Here is a 16,702-nt window from a genome sequence, read left to right as displayed (position 1 = left end):
TGTGTGGTGTTTAAGTGAGAAGACTGTTACACATACCTACAATACTATATTTTTGTGACTGAAGGAAGGGTTCATCTAAGTAATTGTCTGAAAGGAAGATCCAAGCTAGGATGTCAAGACTGAGAAACTATCATTAGAGCTATTCTACAATCTTGAATTTTTTTCTACTACGATGCTCTTAATGCTTAATAAGAATACAGGTTTCCAGTAGCACCCCCTTTTTACCACCCGTTTATAGAAGATACAGTGTAGTGAGTCTGCCTCTAGAGAACAAGATCATTGGTTCACTTCTCAGGGAACTCTAGGCATCTGGATATTGTGATTCCCAGCAAACAGAAATAAAGGTCAAGAGGCAGAAATAATGTGAAAAGTCTACATAGGGATTCCCTCAAAATTAAAAGATAGTAGTAAGAAGAAATAGCCTTAAGGCAAGGGAGAGGAGAGCAGCAACAATGTTAGGGGTAAAGAGTTAGAAAGCAGGGTATGGAGGCTGAATGAAAATACATTTGTAGAGATTTGTATAACTTGAGGGAACATAAATTGGCAATTACAAGGGAGTCTTTGTTGACTAAAAACATTAAACTATAACTCCCTACTATGTATCAGGAGCTGTCCAGGTACTAGAAATCCAGGAGAGAACAAAATAAAGTCTAGGCCATCATGGGTTTTATGTGCTATTGGAGGATATAAATAAGGAAGTAGGCATGGAATAGAAATGACAAAGATAAGTGCTACGAAAAAAATAAAGCAGAATAAGGCAGAGGAGTGATGGAGGCTGCCGATGTTGATAGGGTGGTCGCGGAAGGCTTCTTGGAGGAAGTGAAATGTAAGCAGAGAACTGAATAAAGTGAGGGAGCAAATGTTGAGAATATATAAGCAAATATTCTCCAGGCTGAAGGAATAATAAGTGCAAAGCTGTTAAGGTGGAAGCTTCATTGGTGTGTTAGAAAAAAAGGGAAAGAGGTCAAAATGGCTAGAGTAGGGTGACTGAAGGGGAGAGGATAAGAGATGAAGTTAGAAGTAACCAGAGACCAGATCATACTGGGCTTTGTAGAATAAAATAAAAGACAAAATAAATCCTTAACACGGATTAAATGTGAAAGGGAAGCCACTGGAATGTTTTAAACAGTGAAGTGACTGGGTCTGCTATGTCCAAATTTCTTTTTGACAGAAAGTCTTTGGAAGCTTAACACTAGATGAATATTCAGTGATCGGCCACTGTGCTGCACTGGGTACAGACTGGCAAGAAAACTTCGCCGGGTAGCAGAGAACGGAGTGACACCTAGTGGCAAAGTTAAATAGCCCGATGATAATTGGAATCATATCCCACTTGCCTGGCAGAACATTCACCACAAATTCCAGCTAAAAAGAGCAAACAGGTAGTTTTAGACTATTCTAGACAGAATATAGTTGACTTGTAGGATTTTCAGATATTTCAAAAGGAGAGAATATATCAAACAATACCTGTAAGAAAGAGAAAAACTACATATTGGCAAAACGGAAACCCTGGTGGCACAGTGGTTAAGAGCTACGACCGCTAACCAAAAGGTCAGCAGTTCAAATCCACGAGGCACTCCTTGGAAACTCTATGGGGCAGTTCTACTCTGGTATGAGTCGGAATCAACTCAATGGCAACAGGTTACTGGCAAATCAGACATCTGACAAGAGACTCGTATCCAGAATATATAAAGAACTCTTACAACTCAATGATAAATAGTAGCCAAATTTTAAAAATGAACAAGGGATTTCAATATACCTTTTTCCAAAGACGGTATACAAATGGCCACAGGCACATGAAACGATGCTAAACATCATCCACCATCAGGGAAATGCAAACCCAAACCACAGTGAGATACCATTTAACACCCACAACCACTAACCAGAAGCCCTGGCAGTGCGCTGGTTAAGAGCTTGGCTGCTGACCAAAAAGCTGGCAGTTTGAATCTCCCAGCTGCTCCTTGGAAACTCTATGTGGCACTTCTACTCTGTCCTATAGGGAAAAGACTCAACGTCAATGAGTTTGGTTTGGACCAGTAACCAAAGGAGCTCTGGTGGTACAGTGGTTAAAGCACTCAGCAGCTAACCAAAAGGTTGGCAGTTTGAATCCACCAGGCACTCTGCAGGAGAAAGATGTGGCAGCCTGCTTCTGTAAAGACTTACAGCCTTGGGAACCCAGACCCTATGGGGTAGTTCTACTCTGTCCTACCGGGTTGCTATGAGTTGGAATTTACTCGACGGCAGTGGGTTTGGTTTGGTTTGGTTTACCAGTGACCAACTGCCTTTGAGTCAGTTCCAACTCCTGGTGACCCCGTGTGTGCAGAGTAGCTCCACAGTGTTTTCAATGGCTGATTTTTAGGAAGGAGATCTCCAGGACTTTCTTCTGAGGCACCTCCAGTTGGACTCAAACTTCCAACCTTTTAGTTAGCAGCTGAGTGTGTTAACCATTTTGCACCACCTAGGGACTCCACTAGCAGGACTAAATAAAAAAGACATAATTACAAGTCTTGGCGAGGATGTGGAGAAACTGGAACCCTCATACACTGTTAGTGGAATTGTAGTGGGATTGTTAGTGATACTTTCGAAAAATAGTTTAGCATTTCCTCAGAATGCTAACAAAGTTATCATATGGCCCAACAATTCTACTCCTAGGTATGTACCCAGGAGAAATGAAAACATATGTCTAATAAAAAACTTGTAAATGAATGTTCACAATAGCAGTATTTGTAACAGCTAAATGGAAACAACCCAAATGTCCATCCATTGATGAATGGATAAACAAAATGTAATATATCCATACAATGGAATATCATTCAGGCATAAAAAGAATTTAGTAGTGATACATGCATGAGTCTTTGCGGACCCAATAACAAAAGATCACATAATGTATTATTCCATTTATATGAAATGTCCAGTATAGGCAGATCTATTGAGACAGAAAGCAGTCTACTGGTTGCCTAAGGCTAGAGGGTGGAGAATGGAGAAATGGGATGTGACTGATACTGGTTACAGGGGTTCTTTTGGGATGATAAAAATGTTCTAAAATTGTGGTAATGGTTGCACACCTCTGGAATATACTAAAAACCACTGAACTTTAAATAGGTGAATTTTATGCTATGTAAAATGTATATTAATAAATCTTTTTTGTTTTTTAAAAAGAGCAAAACCATAATGAGATACCACTTCATACCTACTAGGATGGTTATAATAATTTTTAAAAAATTTTAAAAAAAGGGAAATTATAAGTGTTGAAAAGGATGTGGAGAAATTGGAACCCTCATACATTGCTGGTGGGAATGTAAAATGGAGCAGCTGCTGTGGAAAACAATCTGGTGGTTCCCCAAAAAGATATAGAATTACCAGATGACCCAGCAATTACACTCCCAGGTATACTGAAAACAAGGACTCAAACAGATACTTGTACGCCAGTGTTCACTGCAGCTTTGTTCACAATAGCCAGAAGGTGGAAACAACAAGTTGTCCATCAACAGACGAATGGATAAACAAAATGTGATGTATTCATACAATAGAATATTATTCAGCCATAAAAAGGAATGAAGTTCTGATACACGCTATAAAATGTATGAACCTTGAAAACATGCTAAGTAAATATGCCAGAAACAAAAGGACACATATGATTCCACTTATATGAAATATCTAGAATAGACAAATTCATAGAAAGGTACCAGGGTCAAGGGGGGTAGGGGATGGAATGTGAAGTTATTACTTAATGGGTACAGAGTTTCTGTTTGGGGTGATGAACAATTTTGGAAATAGTATAGATGGTTACACAACACAGTGAATGTAATTAATGCCACTGAATTGCATACTTAAAAATGGTTAAGATAGCAAACACAACAGAGTCCCTGATGGAGTGAGAGAAAAGTGGAGTGCAGAACTCAAATTCTAGTAAAAAGACCAGACTTGATGGCCTGACTGAGACTGGAGGGACCCCAGAAGACGTGGCTCCCAGAATCTCTGTTAGCCCAGAACTAAAACCACTCCCGAAGCCAATTCTTCACACAAAGATTAGACTGGATTATAAAACATAAAATGATACTGATGAAGAGTGTGGTTCTCAGCTGAAGTAGATACATGAGACTAAATGGGTAGCTACTGTCTGGAGGCTAGATGAGAAGGCAGAAGGGGACAGGAGCTGGATGAATGGACACAGGAAATACAGGGTAGAGAGGAGGAGTGTGTTGTCACACTGTAGGGAAAGCAACTAGGGTCATATACCAATGTGTGTATAAGTTTTTGTATGAAAAAATTGTAAACTTGCATTTAAAGCACAATAAAAAAAAATTACAAAATAGAAAAAAAGGTTAAAATAGCAAGTTTTATGTTATATATATCTTACTACACTAAAGACACAACATGCATGAACCTTTATATATGGAATATACACGTCTAAATATATATAAATATATATGGAAAGGATAAAGAAATTAAGCACTTCAGTTATCAAATCTATGACTTAAAGATATCCTATCTCTAAAAACTACTGCTATTCCTGTGTCACATGGACTATATTTAAGTCCAATAATTACAGTCCAATCCTAAATATCCTGCTTAATGGCTATATATTTCTGAGTCAAAGGTTGCTGAAGGATCACTGTATGTTCACAGTTGCAGGAGGAGTTAGATAAGAAAGGTAGAGCCAAAATGGTAGTGAGGGGAATGGAGCTAGATTAGCTCTCACGTTCACAGGTCCAGGCTTTAAAAAATAACGTTGAGTTTCATGGGTCTATGTTGGAAAAAGATAAAAGATTTTTAGAAATTTCCTAGGGTAATACCTTTTTGTATTTTGTTCCTATCCCATAAAGTAAAAAGCAACTGCTGTTTAAATCCCAAAGCCCACTCCAAGAATAAAGAAAGAAAATCTTACATCATTTCGGTCCTTGGTCAGTCTCTCCTCTAGTTCCTGGGCTAATTGCAAAAGCCACCACTGTACCTAAAGAGGGGTGTTAAGATTTTAATCCTTCATTTAAAACTCTAGGTCTATTATAGAACCAGTTGCTGGATTTGTTCAGGTCCCCCCCCAAATGAATGTGTACACCAAAGACTCCCCCATAACCAAGGGATCACCAGACAATAGAAATGTTCTCAGCACTCTGACCTGCTCTAACTCAAGAGCTTCTTTTCCTGCTGGCATACCAAGAGGTGAATTTCAGGCACATTCTAGCTATTAGAAAAAAGACCAGACGCTGACCTGGGGCACAAGAAGTTTCTACCTACCAAAAAAAATTGAATTCTATTTTGACCTTTAGTCAGTCCCATTTTCTTTCTTTTTAGGTAGAAGCACGGAGGGGAAAAAGCAGTAAACCACAAGTTAAACAAGTCGATTTTCAACATAAGAAAGGAACTTCTATTCCTTTCATACTTTCCATTTCCAGCATAAAGGTCCCATCTAACCTAGTAAACCTGCCACAGCTACCAACACCCACCCACTAACCCCCACAGAAGAGGCGGTCTTCTGCCTACCTGTTCCCGAGTAACCAGGGCCGTTTTTCCGGGGAAGTTCTTGCCACAGCCGATGGTTTTAGGTAGTTGCCTGGGTTTAACTGGATCATGTTCAATCCCTCGGCACACGGCATACAGCCAAGACCTAATAAAACCAGCAGAAAACGTTGAGGTGAAAGCAAATGGCTATTCTTATTAAAACAAAATATGTTATGCTTTTATTCCTTTCACAAAAAAGGAAAAATATGTCTGAAATTAGGTGTACCTGACTTTTCCACTGAATTCCTCCCCCCTCATTGAATTTCAGTGCCATATAATGACTGACTTCCTACAGCTAAGTCATCATTTGTATTTTTGCCATGGAAAAGTGCCAAGCAAGCCACAGGTTCATATCCCCAAGTTTTTTTGTGTTTGCTAAGGCCTAAGCACAAAGACAAGGAGCCCTGGTTGTGCAGTGGTTAAAGCACTCAGCTTTAACCACAAAAGGTTAGCAGTTCAAACCCACGAGCCACTCTGGGAAAAAGATGTGGGAGTCTGCTTCGATAAAGATTTACAGCCTGGAAACACTATGGGGCAGTTCTAATCTGTCTTACAGGGTCACTATGAGTCAGAAGCAACAGCAACGGGTTTGTTTTTTGGTAAACACAAGATGTTAAGGGAATATCTTAGCACACATAAATGATGTAATAGTACAGTCAATTCTCATTATTTGTGGTAGTTATGTTCTATAAAGTCAATGCAAACAATTAGTAAATATTGAACCACTGATCCTAGTGGCACAGTGGTTAAGAACTCAGCTGCTAACCAAAAGGTCAGCAGTTCGAATCTACCAGCTACTCCTTGGAAACCCTATGGAGCACTTTTACTGTGTCCTATAGGGTTGATATAAGTTGGAATCGATTCAATGGCATGGGGCAGGGCAGTGGGGGAGGCAGTGCTCCTAGGGGAACATAAGGTTAGATTCCTGCTAGCTTCTGGTCATAACATTTTGTCAACTGACCAATATATAACCTTGTTTTATGTGTATTTCTGTACGAAGACACCTTATTTTTGTTTATTCGTTAACACTGAACTCATGGCCAACAGCACTATAACTCATGCTTGAGCAAAGCTTATCTAGTGTATTTTCTCTGTAAGGCACATCGCAGCCTTCTTGGGCTTAGGTATACTTCAGCACTATACTTGTGGTCCATTTTAAACAGCAAAATCACCAACCAAAAGCAAAGAAATGTGGAAAACTGTGAAAAGGACACTTGTTTCCAGTACGAAAGCTGAAACAAGAAGGCAGAGTATTGTCTTGTTCAACGTGCATGCTGGGTGACATTGCACATGTCTACGAATGACCATGACGGCACTATGAGTACTTATTTTGGGGTTACAAATAAATGTTAGCAAGTAGGCAAATTCACAAAAACAGAATCCATGAATAATGAGGATCATCTTCATATACCCAGGTGTTAAAGTAATAATTCCTATCTATCAACCCACCCAGGTACACGAAAAAACTAGAATGATGGGCCATAGTTACCTAGGATTTTAAAGTTAAGATGGACCAATGAAATTTCATGAAGAAACAAATGTTAATCTAGTTTTACTAGACACTTTTGTCTGTATTTGAATTTCATAAACATTACGTTTGAAGATATGAATCACTTACCCATTCTTCTCCCCAAAATGACTCTGGAGCTGGGATTCGGTGAATTGGGTCAGTTCACCCATATATTCTATCCCCAGGATTCCAACAACAGAGGCCCCTAGCTTTCCTCCAAGATTACGACTGATAAAAAAAGGAGACAAATAATTTATAGGTCATATCATAAATATCTGGTTAACATAAGGCATTCTGCTTCTGTAACTAAGACTCCAAAAGGTTCAGGGAAAATTAAAGCATAGTATTGGTCTTAATTTGCCAGCATAAGTCCAAGTGATTCTGGGAATTCAGTGGTACTCTGGGAGTTAGGACCTAGGAAGAAGATTAACAACAGCATAAACAAAATGTTATTGATTAGCTACCAAGTCTACTACATATAAAATTTTTAATTGTACAGGTTCTACTGTCCCATTTGGGGATTAAAATTCCAACCCCAAAACAAATCCCTCAACTAAAACCTTCTATTGTTAAGAATATGGTCAAAATTCTTTAGCCTTGCCTTCAAGGCTCTCTCTAATCTGTCCTTCCTCAATCTATCTTTTCAGTCCTACTTCCAGTTACTTCTCCTTCTTCTCTAGCTAAACTGATTTATCACCATCCATCTGTTAGATTGCATACAATAGTGGCTTATGTGTTGCTATGATGCTGGAAACTATGCCACCAGTATTTCATATACCAGGAGGATCACCCATGCCTACCCAGGTTTCTGTGGTGCTTCTAGGCTAGGACGGACTAGGAAGAAAGGCTTGGCAGTGGCCATTTAAGATGCATCAATTGGTCTCAACTCACCTGGAGCAAAGGATAATTAAGAACACCAAGGACACAAGGTAATTATGAGCCCAAGAGACAGAAAGAGCCACATAAACCAGAGACTACTTCAGCCTGAGACCAGCAGAACTAGATGGTGTCCAGCTATAACCAATGACTGCCCTGACAGGGAACACAACAGAGAACCCCTGCAGGAGCAGGAAAGCAGTGGGATGCAGACCCCAAATTCTCATAAAAAGACCAGAATTAATTGTCAGAATGGGACTAGAAGGACCCTGGAGGCCATGCTCCCCAGACCTTCCGTTAGCCCAAGACAGGAACCATTCCCAAAGCCAACTCTTCAGACAGGGATTGGACTGGAATATGGGATGGAAAATGATACTGATGAAGAACAAGCTTCTTGGATCAAGTAGACACATGAGACTATGTTGGCATCTCCTATCTGGAGGGGAGATGAGAGGGCAGAGGGGGTCAGAAGCTGGTGGAATGGACACGAAAACAGAGAGTGGAGGGAAGGAGCGGCTGTCTCATTACAGGGAGAGCAATTAAGAGTATATAGCAAGGTGTATATAAATTATTGTATGAGAGACTGACTTGATTTGTAAACTTTCACTTAAAGCACAATAAAACGTAAAAAAAAAAAAAAGCCTGGCAATCTACCTCTGAAAATTAGCCAAGGAAAACCCTACGGATCCCAACAGAATATTATCCAATATAGTGCTGGAAGATGAACCTCCTAAGTTGGAAGGCACTCAAAATATGCAGTGACCACAACAATGGACTTGAGCATACCAGTATTGTGAAGATGACCAGGCAATGTTTTGTTCTATTGTACATGGGGCTGCCATGGGTCGGAGCCGACTTGACGGCGACTAACAACAACAAACTGGTTTATGTTCGAGTTCAGTGAAAACATTTTGTACTTTGTCCTTTGTGCTCAAAACATTCTCTAAACCAGTATTGGTTTCCTATTCTCGTCTGACACTCCAAATTCTGCCAAACCTCAAAATAAAACCCCATGCCCTTTTCATAAATCCTTCTCAGATTACTCTTCTTTTACAAACTTTGGGAAGTACCTGCACAATTTACTTAGCAATTACTCATGCAGTTTTGTAATGGCATTTTCATTTTATCTCGAACTGTTACGTCTTGTCTCTTCAATAATGTAAGCCCTTGTCAAGGACACATAATTCATAGGGTCAACCTGGTTATGGTATTCATTTGATTTGGCTTCTTTTCTCAAGCCTAGTATGGGAGCAATTCAGTAGCCCTGATACCTGTTTGCCTTGGTGTCAGTCCTTCCTAAGGAAGAAACTATAACCAGAGATTGCCTTCACCTGGGTATAAATGACATTTAAGGTGCTCTCTGAATACTTACACTTTGGTAATAGGCATTTGGCTGAAGAGCTGTGGGACTGAGCCATGTGAGACCAGGGTCTGGCTGTTGGGCTTGTTTAGTCCACAGGCCAGCTTTGCCAAGACCTGGAGAATGGAAAATGTAAAAGCCTCATTACTGTCAACCCCACTCACATAGAGGGTTAGTGAATATTGAAACACACATACACAGAGGTTAAGAGTAGCTGATGGTTTCCACATTGAAAACAAAACCAAAACCAGAAATTCAAGACATCTCTAAACCTTAGTGCCACATCCTCAGTGGAAAATATGACCTGTTATCATTATTCTCATTGTTCTTCCCACATCTCTTTCACAATCAGTTTTCCTTTTATCTTTTTTCCTCCCCCATCTTTTCCTTGAGGTCCTCCCACTTTAAGAAGTTTGGAAAGCAGACAAGCTGCAGAAGAAACTCAAGTAAGATGCATTTCTCAGTGTGTTCATATGAAAATACTGAGACAAACTTGTTTTACCCTACATTATTTATTTACATGTCTTTAATGCTTAGTCTATTTGAGTCCTGAATTTTATACAGATTATCATAATTTAGAATCTGTGATAGGGATTGGGCTCACAATCATCCTCTAATAGCAAACACCTTTTTATACAGTGTAAACAAGACTTTGCAATGAAAAAAATTAAATCCCTTAGAACTCAAAGAGGAAGACACTTCAGCGGTATCATTTCACAAACTATAATTGATAGGTAAAGTATAAAAGCATTCTTTAAATTCATTAGAGAGATTCTCCAGGAATTTTCTACTAGGCAACATTTAGTCTGGTTTATGTTGGAATTTTTGTTTCCCCTCCCCCACCCAACCAAGGGGAAAAAAACTGCAGGCAAGTTTGGCAACTTATTGGGAGAAGGCAGCAACCAGGGATAATCAAGCACTGCTCAATTATTGAGCCTGGTTAGAAAGGGATGAAGCTCCCAGACCTTCACTGCACTTTATTGTGTTTAATCAGAAAACCAGTTATTCTGCCCCTGGATTACTGAGAGTTGTCTGTATTCCCAACACCAAAACAGTGGTCCAAATTAATAAGGTTTTACTATTCCATTTCTGTTTTTGCTCCTATTAGAAAAGGAGGAATAGGCAAAAACAGGAAACTCCACATAAGAAAATTAAAGTAAAATAAAAGAAATAGGTTTACATAGTAAAACCTGTGAAAGCCGGAACATATGTAAGGCAGAAACCTGTCAGAGGAGGAGCATTCAAATACTTTCCACTAAAACGAGTCAAAGAAAAGTGATAAAACTGCACCCTGTCCCAGGCAGAAAATTTGCGGGACCTGGAAAAACAAGGCAGTCCCATCAAGTTCCGGCTCTCACAGGTCTCACTGTATATAAAAGTTCAAAGACTAGCCTCCTCCTCTCTATGGATAGTTCAGTCATTAAGGAAATACTTTGGATGCAACTATATAAATAAGCAGTTTCTGCAAAATTTCCAGCCTGCTTCTTGGGCAAGTGTATGTTCAATGTTGACTCTCATGTTAAAGGATTAATTAGGTCTTATTTGGACCTATACATGAATTTTAAACAGAAACCCGTTTCAAATTATATGAATAATGACCTAAATGCCCCATCCATATCTAATTCTTACCATATTTACTAACTAAAGATTATCCATGCTTCTCTTTGCAATCCACTACTAGTCTTCACCTTATTGTGTGAAATTCCAGCGGAACATTGAAATCCTGTCTGCCTCTCTATGGCTGCTCTCACTTCCTCCACAATCACAGCTCCCATGGTGAGCTGCAGGTCGGGAGAGGCGGTGTTATCAATCGGAAGAGAATCAAGCCACTGAAATAAGCCTTGTTTTCGCATCTCCTCTGAAAAAAGTTGAGAGGTCACAGTTAGACATAATTTTTAAAAAATCCTTTCATCGTGCTGTCTAATGCAGAAATGCTTAGGCACTTTATTAGATATGCAGGTTTTCACACACACACAAAAGGCAACCATTTCAGAAGAATGAGAACGAGAGACCAATTTTTCCTTCATACCAATTCCAGCAGCCTTAGCTTCAGCAGAGGCTGCACTTTGTAGTTCTAATATGCAACAAATATTTTGTATTAATATCATCTTTCATGAACAATGATTTAAAAGTACATTTGTTTTCTCTCCCCAGTTTTCCTGAATTTTCTTCCTCCCACTTCCCCTTGAACATCACTAAGTTTTATTATGTTATTCCATTAGGAAACAGTCAAAATTAAATCAAGCTTCAGTATAAAATTCAAGTTAGTGTTTACATATTTTTAGAGGCTAAGTCCAGTCGAGTGACTTAAAATCCAATAAGAAGCACTAGAAGATTTATTCTCCCGACAAGCTATTTAAGTTAGATGTAGCTTTGAACTTCAGGGCCTTGAAAATAGCTTCGTATCCAATTCAGAACAAGCCACAATTTTGAAAAGACACAAAAACATGATTATGGCAGGGCCCTGGTGGCACAGCGGTTTAAAAGCTTGGCTGCTAACCAAAAGGTCAGCAGTTTGAATTCACCCGCCACTCCTTGGAAACTCTATGGGTCAGTTCTACTCTATTCTATAGGGTCACTATGAGTCGGAATCAACTCGACAGCAACAGGTTTGGAGTGAAGTATGAAAATGGCAAGAAAATACACTCAGAAGTATCTTGGAGTTGTAGATGAAGGTTCAGAGATAAGCACTTACAAGGAAAAAATTTCCAACTATCATGACTGCTTACTCTCCCCTGGGCTGGCTTATCTTCCTCCTCTTGCCCTAACCCTGGGTACTGAGCAGCATTCTCCTCCTCTTTGTATATATGCATTTTCTCCTGGTGAACTGATACTATCTTATGTTTCAATTTGCTTATGCTGAGTAAATGCAAATCTTTATCTCCAAACTCTTTCTTGAATTGTAATCCCTTATCTCCGTCTCCCTACAGAGTAACACTTCTTAAATTTTTCACTATAGTTTCAAGTAAAACATAACTAAAATTAAACTTATCTTTCTCTTCAAATGTTCCCTTCCCAACCAACTCTATTTCTATTAAAGGTGGAAAATCCAGATAATCTTGGCTTCTTTTCTCTCATTCACTCCCCATTGTTTAGTCATGTAGCCAACAAAGCCTACTTTAAAATATCTCACATATCCATTGCAACCCACTTTATTTTATTCAGGTCTTCATCATTCTTGTCTGGACTACATAATTCCTAAACCACTCTTTATCTTACTGCATTCTACACAATGCCCACAAATTAAGTATTCTTAAATATCAATGCTATCAATCCTATTCCCTGTTCAAAACTGCCATTGGTTCTCTCTTCTCTGGTAAAGAATTTTAGTAATTATTTAGGTTCACATTATTTAAGTACCAACTCTGTAAACTGACATTCAAAACCATCTGCCAAACTAGCTTTTTTTCAATTTATCTTCCACTAATCCCAAGTTTATGTCCTTATAAATATACTGAACATACCGTGTTTCCACCTTAACCAGACCAGTTGCCACCGAATCAACTTCAACTCATGGCAACCCATGTGTTTAAGAGTAGAAGTGTGCTCCACAGGGTTTTCAATGACTGATTTTTTGGAAGTAGAACACCAGGCTTTTCTTCTGAGGAACCTCTTATGCTGTCTCCCTGCTCTTACTCCTTAACTCTGTTCTTTTTCCCTTTGTTTTAAATAAGTCTTACCTAGCCTTCAGGGCTCATCTCAAATCTCATCCATCATGAGGTCTTCTCCAGCTAGTCTAGCTAACTCTGGAGTGCCCCACTAAAGTCTATTAACTCTTTATCTACAACAGAAAGTACAGTGTAATTGTTTAAAAAACACATTTTACAGTCAGGCAAGGCTCAAATATTGGCTTCATAAGTTACTAGCTTGAGTGGCTTTGGGCAAGTTACATTATTCTCTAAGCTTCAGTTTCAACATTTACAAAATGAAGATAAGGATAGTGCACTTTGTTGTGAGAATTAAAAGAAGTTTTAACACATAATATGTATATATTAAGGTATATGTTAAATATAAATATATGTATACACACATATATATAGAAACCCACTACTATCAAGTTGATTCTGACTTACAGAGACCCATCCCATAGCACTTCCAGGGCTGTAAACCTCCATGGAAAAGCAGACTGCCACATCTTTCTCCCAAAAAGCCACTTGTGGTTTCAAACGGCTGACCTTTTGGTTAGCAGCCGACCACTTTAACAGCTGTGCCACCAGGGCTTCTCATAAAAATATATATAGATATGTAAAACCAAACTGGGCTCAACGGCACTGGGTTTGGTTTTTTTTTTTATATAGGTATATATTTAAAAAAAAAAAAAACAAACCAAACCCATCATCATCAAGTTGTTTCTGACTCATAGTGACCCTACAGGACAGAGTAGAACTGTCCCATAGGGTTTCCAAGAAGTGGCTGATGAATTTGAACTGCCAACCTTTCGGTTAGCAGCCCAGCTCTTAACCTCTGTGCCACCAGGGTTCCATATACATGTGTATATATGTATATATATATATATATATACATATACTTTAAAATATATTTTATACTGTATATATAAAGCTTCTTAACATAGTGCCTTGCACATATTAAGAACAAGAAATACAACACAACCCTCATTTTAAAAATGGTATTTTTAGAGAAGTATAAAATTGTAGGGTTTTTCTGGGCTTTTTCTTAACTAGTAGAGCTAAATCTTCTCTGCCTAAGATTTCTAGTTCTCCCAGGCAAGGTAATACTGCAATGCTGTTACCTTATATTCCATGTCAATTAAACAGGACCACAGGAGACAATCAGCATTCCCTTGTTTTCTTAGTTTTTGTTTTTCACCTCTTCTCTAGTTGTTAAGAACTTGTAAAATTTTGATTTTTCTCTGATACACTGAAGTGGACTTGAGGGAGAAAATTCAGATAGTTTTTTGGTATTAAATGCCCACTAAAACTGAGAAAAGACTTTTCTTTTCCTATTGAACCATCTTGGCACTTCTCTGGAAATCAATTGACCAAAAAAGGTGAGGATCTATTTGTGTACCTTTTATTCTGTACCATTGACCTAGATGTCTCTTACTATGTCAGTACCAAAACACTGCCCTCGTTATTGTAAATTTATAGTTAAATCTCGAAATCAGGTAGTGTAAGTCCTCCAACTTAGTTCTTATTTTTCAAAGTTGTTTGACTATTTCATATCCTTTGCATTTCCATAACATTTTAAAATCAATTTGTCAATTTCTACAAATTCCTACTGATATTAACTCTATAGGTCAATTTGGGGGGAACCGTACTCTAATAATATGAAGTCTTTTTTTTTGATTTATGTTGTTGTTAGGTGCCATTGAGTTGATTCTGACTTACAGTGACTCCATGCAACACAGTAAAACTGCCCCATTGGGTTTTCTTTACGAAAGCAGATAGCCAGGTCTTTCTGCCAAGGAGCCACTGGGTGGGTTCAAACCACCAACCTTTTCATTAGCCACCAAGTGTTTAAGTGAGTCACCAGGGTTCCTTCCATGAGCATGGTATATTGATCCATTTATTTTGTCTTCTTTAATTTCTCTCAGTGATGTTTTATGGTTTTCATCGTACTGGTCTTACATATATCATTAAAGTTATAACAAGTTATGATTTTAACACTATTGTAAGCAATATTGCTTTCTAATTTCAATTTCCTATTTTTCATTCTAGTATATAGAAATACTAATTTTTAGCATATTGACCTTGTCCCCCCGCAACCTTGCTAAACCTACTTATTAGTCTCATAAGTGTTGGATTTTGTTCCGTTTTGGTAGATTCCTTAGGATTTTCTATGTAACTAGTCATGCCACCTACAAACTTTTTATATCCTCTTCTGGTTCGACTGCACTGTCTTGTACCTCCAGCACAATGTTGAATAAAAGTGGTAAGTGTGCATCCATGACTGTCTCCAGTGTTTGGGTTAAACTGATAAACCTCTAGCTAGACTCTGCAACTCCAGGGACCATAACCACAAAACAGAAATCACTGTATGAATAACAGGTGTGCCTCCCTCTATGCTACAAGCTGATTAGTTCCTTCTAATCTCCCTCTAATTGTTAGCAGAATTCATCTCCTTGCAGTTGTAGGACTGAGGTCCCTGTTTTCTTGCTGGGTGTCAGCTGAAGGCAGCTCTCAGCCCCTAGCCATGTGGCCCTCTCCAAAGGCTCTCTCTTAACATAGCAGCTTATGTCTTCAAAATTAGCAAGGACTCTCCAACACCCACAACCCTCTTTTTAGCAGTTAACTTCTAATTTCTTGTATCACCATACAGCTGTTTCATGATACATGCCTTCAGAAAATGTTCACCGTATGTTTGGAAACTAATGAATTAAGAGCAAGCAATACGAGAAGAGAACAAACATAAGTTCCTCAGCTAAAATAAACAAGTTACAAAGTGGTCCTGATGGGAGTCTTTACCCTGGATATTTTTTAGTATTATTTTTATGTGAATCCTACTACTGAAACTTTCCACACATAACTATTCCAAAACTAGAAAATACCAAGTTGCAAATGCAGGATGGTTGAGCAGGGCTGCTAACTCTTAATCCATTAAGAGGCTGGATGGTAAAATTGAAAGTAAACCTCAGCATCAAAACATCAAAATTACTGGCTTTTTCCCTAGTTTTGAAATGTGTCACAGCCATGAAAAATAATTTCTGGAATGTTTCACCCACTTGGATCAGTTAGAGTATCAGTTTTTTTGGTTGTACACATCATAAGAAGACTCAGCAACATGATATGAAATACAAACCATTGACTAGATAGTGCACGTTCTGAACACTATACACAATATGATGTCACTGCATTTGGAAGCTTGACATTCTAAGCCAACAGATACATAGGACACACGGAAATAGACTTTATAAACATTGGCATTTTCTATACAGGTGTACGCAGTGAGAAAGATAAGTGTATAAAGAAAGGGAACATGTCCATTTCAATTAACATTTGACCACCAAGGAAGGTACATACCACTATCTTCAGGTGGAGATAAGAAAGTTCTTCAACAATGCTTTGCAGCTTTAAAAAAACAATGTACTGTGTGAGGAGAATAGTTCTTAACTGAGGAATGTGGGTTTCAGAGAATTAGTGAATCTTCTGAAAACTGCATGCAAAATGGTCTTATGTACAGATATGTATTTTTCTGCAGCAAGCAAGTTTACAGATTTCAAAAGATTGTCAAAAGAGTATGTAACTAAGTTACAGAACCACTGACTTGAAGTATTAGAAAACCAACTCAAAAACTTTATTAAAAAAAAAAAAAATTAGGCATACAACCAAAAGCTAAGAAGTTTCCTGAATATAACAAAACACTATGAGGGAAAGATTAGCAGGGGCAGGGGCCTGGGGACTATGGTTTCAGTGGACATCTAGGTCAACTGACATAACAAAGTGTATCAGGAAAATGTTCTGCATCCCACTTTGGTGAGTAGCGTCTGGGGTCTTAAA

The 16,702-nt window shown here is 38.5% G+C and overlaps 1 protein-coding gene across 8 annotated transcripts in view; it reads right to left on the bottom strand.

The window, feature by feature from the left end:
• POLH (DNA polymerase eta) overlaps window positions 1-16,702 on the bottom strand; it is a 34,228-nt gene that overhangs the window by 3,412 nt on the left and 14,114 nt on the right. For 5 of the 8 annotated variants that reach the window (XM_023545420.2, XM_023545425.2, XM_003403897.4 and 2 more), the window contains 5 exons: window positions 10,934-11,103; window positions 9,258-9,361; window positions 7,118-7,237; window positions 5,482-5,605; window positions 4,886-4,951 (listed from right to left, as the gene is read on the bottom strand). In XM_023545420.2, coding sequence (XP_023401188.2) covers window positions 4,886-4,951; window positions 5,482-5,605; window positions 7,118-7,237; window positions 9,258-9,361; window positions 10,934-11,103 — 584 coding nt within the window. Of the gene's footprint in view, window positions 1-1,880; window positions 1,991-4,362; window positions 4,745-4,885; window positions 4,952-5,481; window positions 5,606-7,117; window positions 7,238-9,257; window positions 9,362-10,874; window positions 11,104-16,702 lie in introns of those variants that run through there. The other 3 variants (XM_064286617.1, XM_023545439.2, XM_023545429.2) reach the window with 3 other exon arrangements.

The sequence above is a fragment of the Loxodonta africana genome, chromosome 1 (assembly GCF_030014295.1).
Source record: "Loxodonta africana isolate mLoxAfr1 chromosome 1, mLoxAfr1.hap2, whole genome shotgun sequence".
NCBI lineage: Eukaryota > Metazoa > Chordata > Mammalia > Proboscidea > Elephantidae > Loxodonta > Loxodonta africana.
The sequence above is the reverse complement of the archived record's forward strand: the minus strand, read 5'-3'. Positions and strand labels throughout refer to the sequence as shown.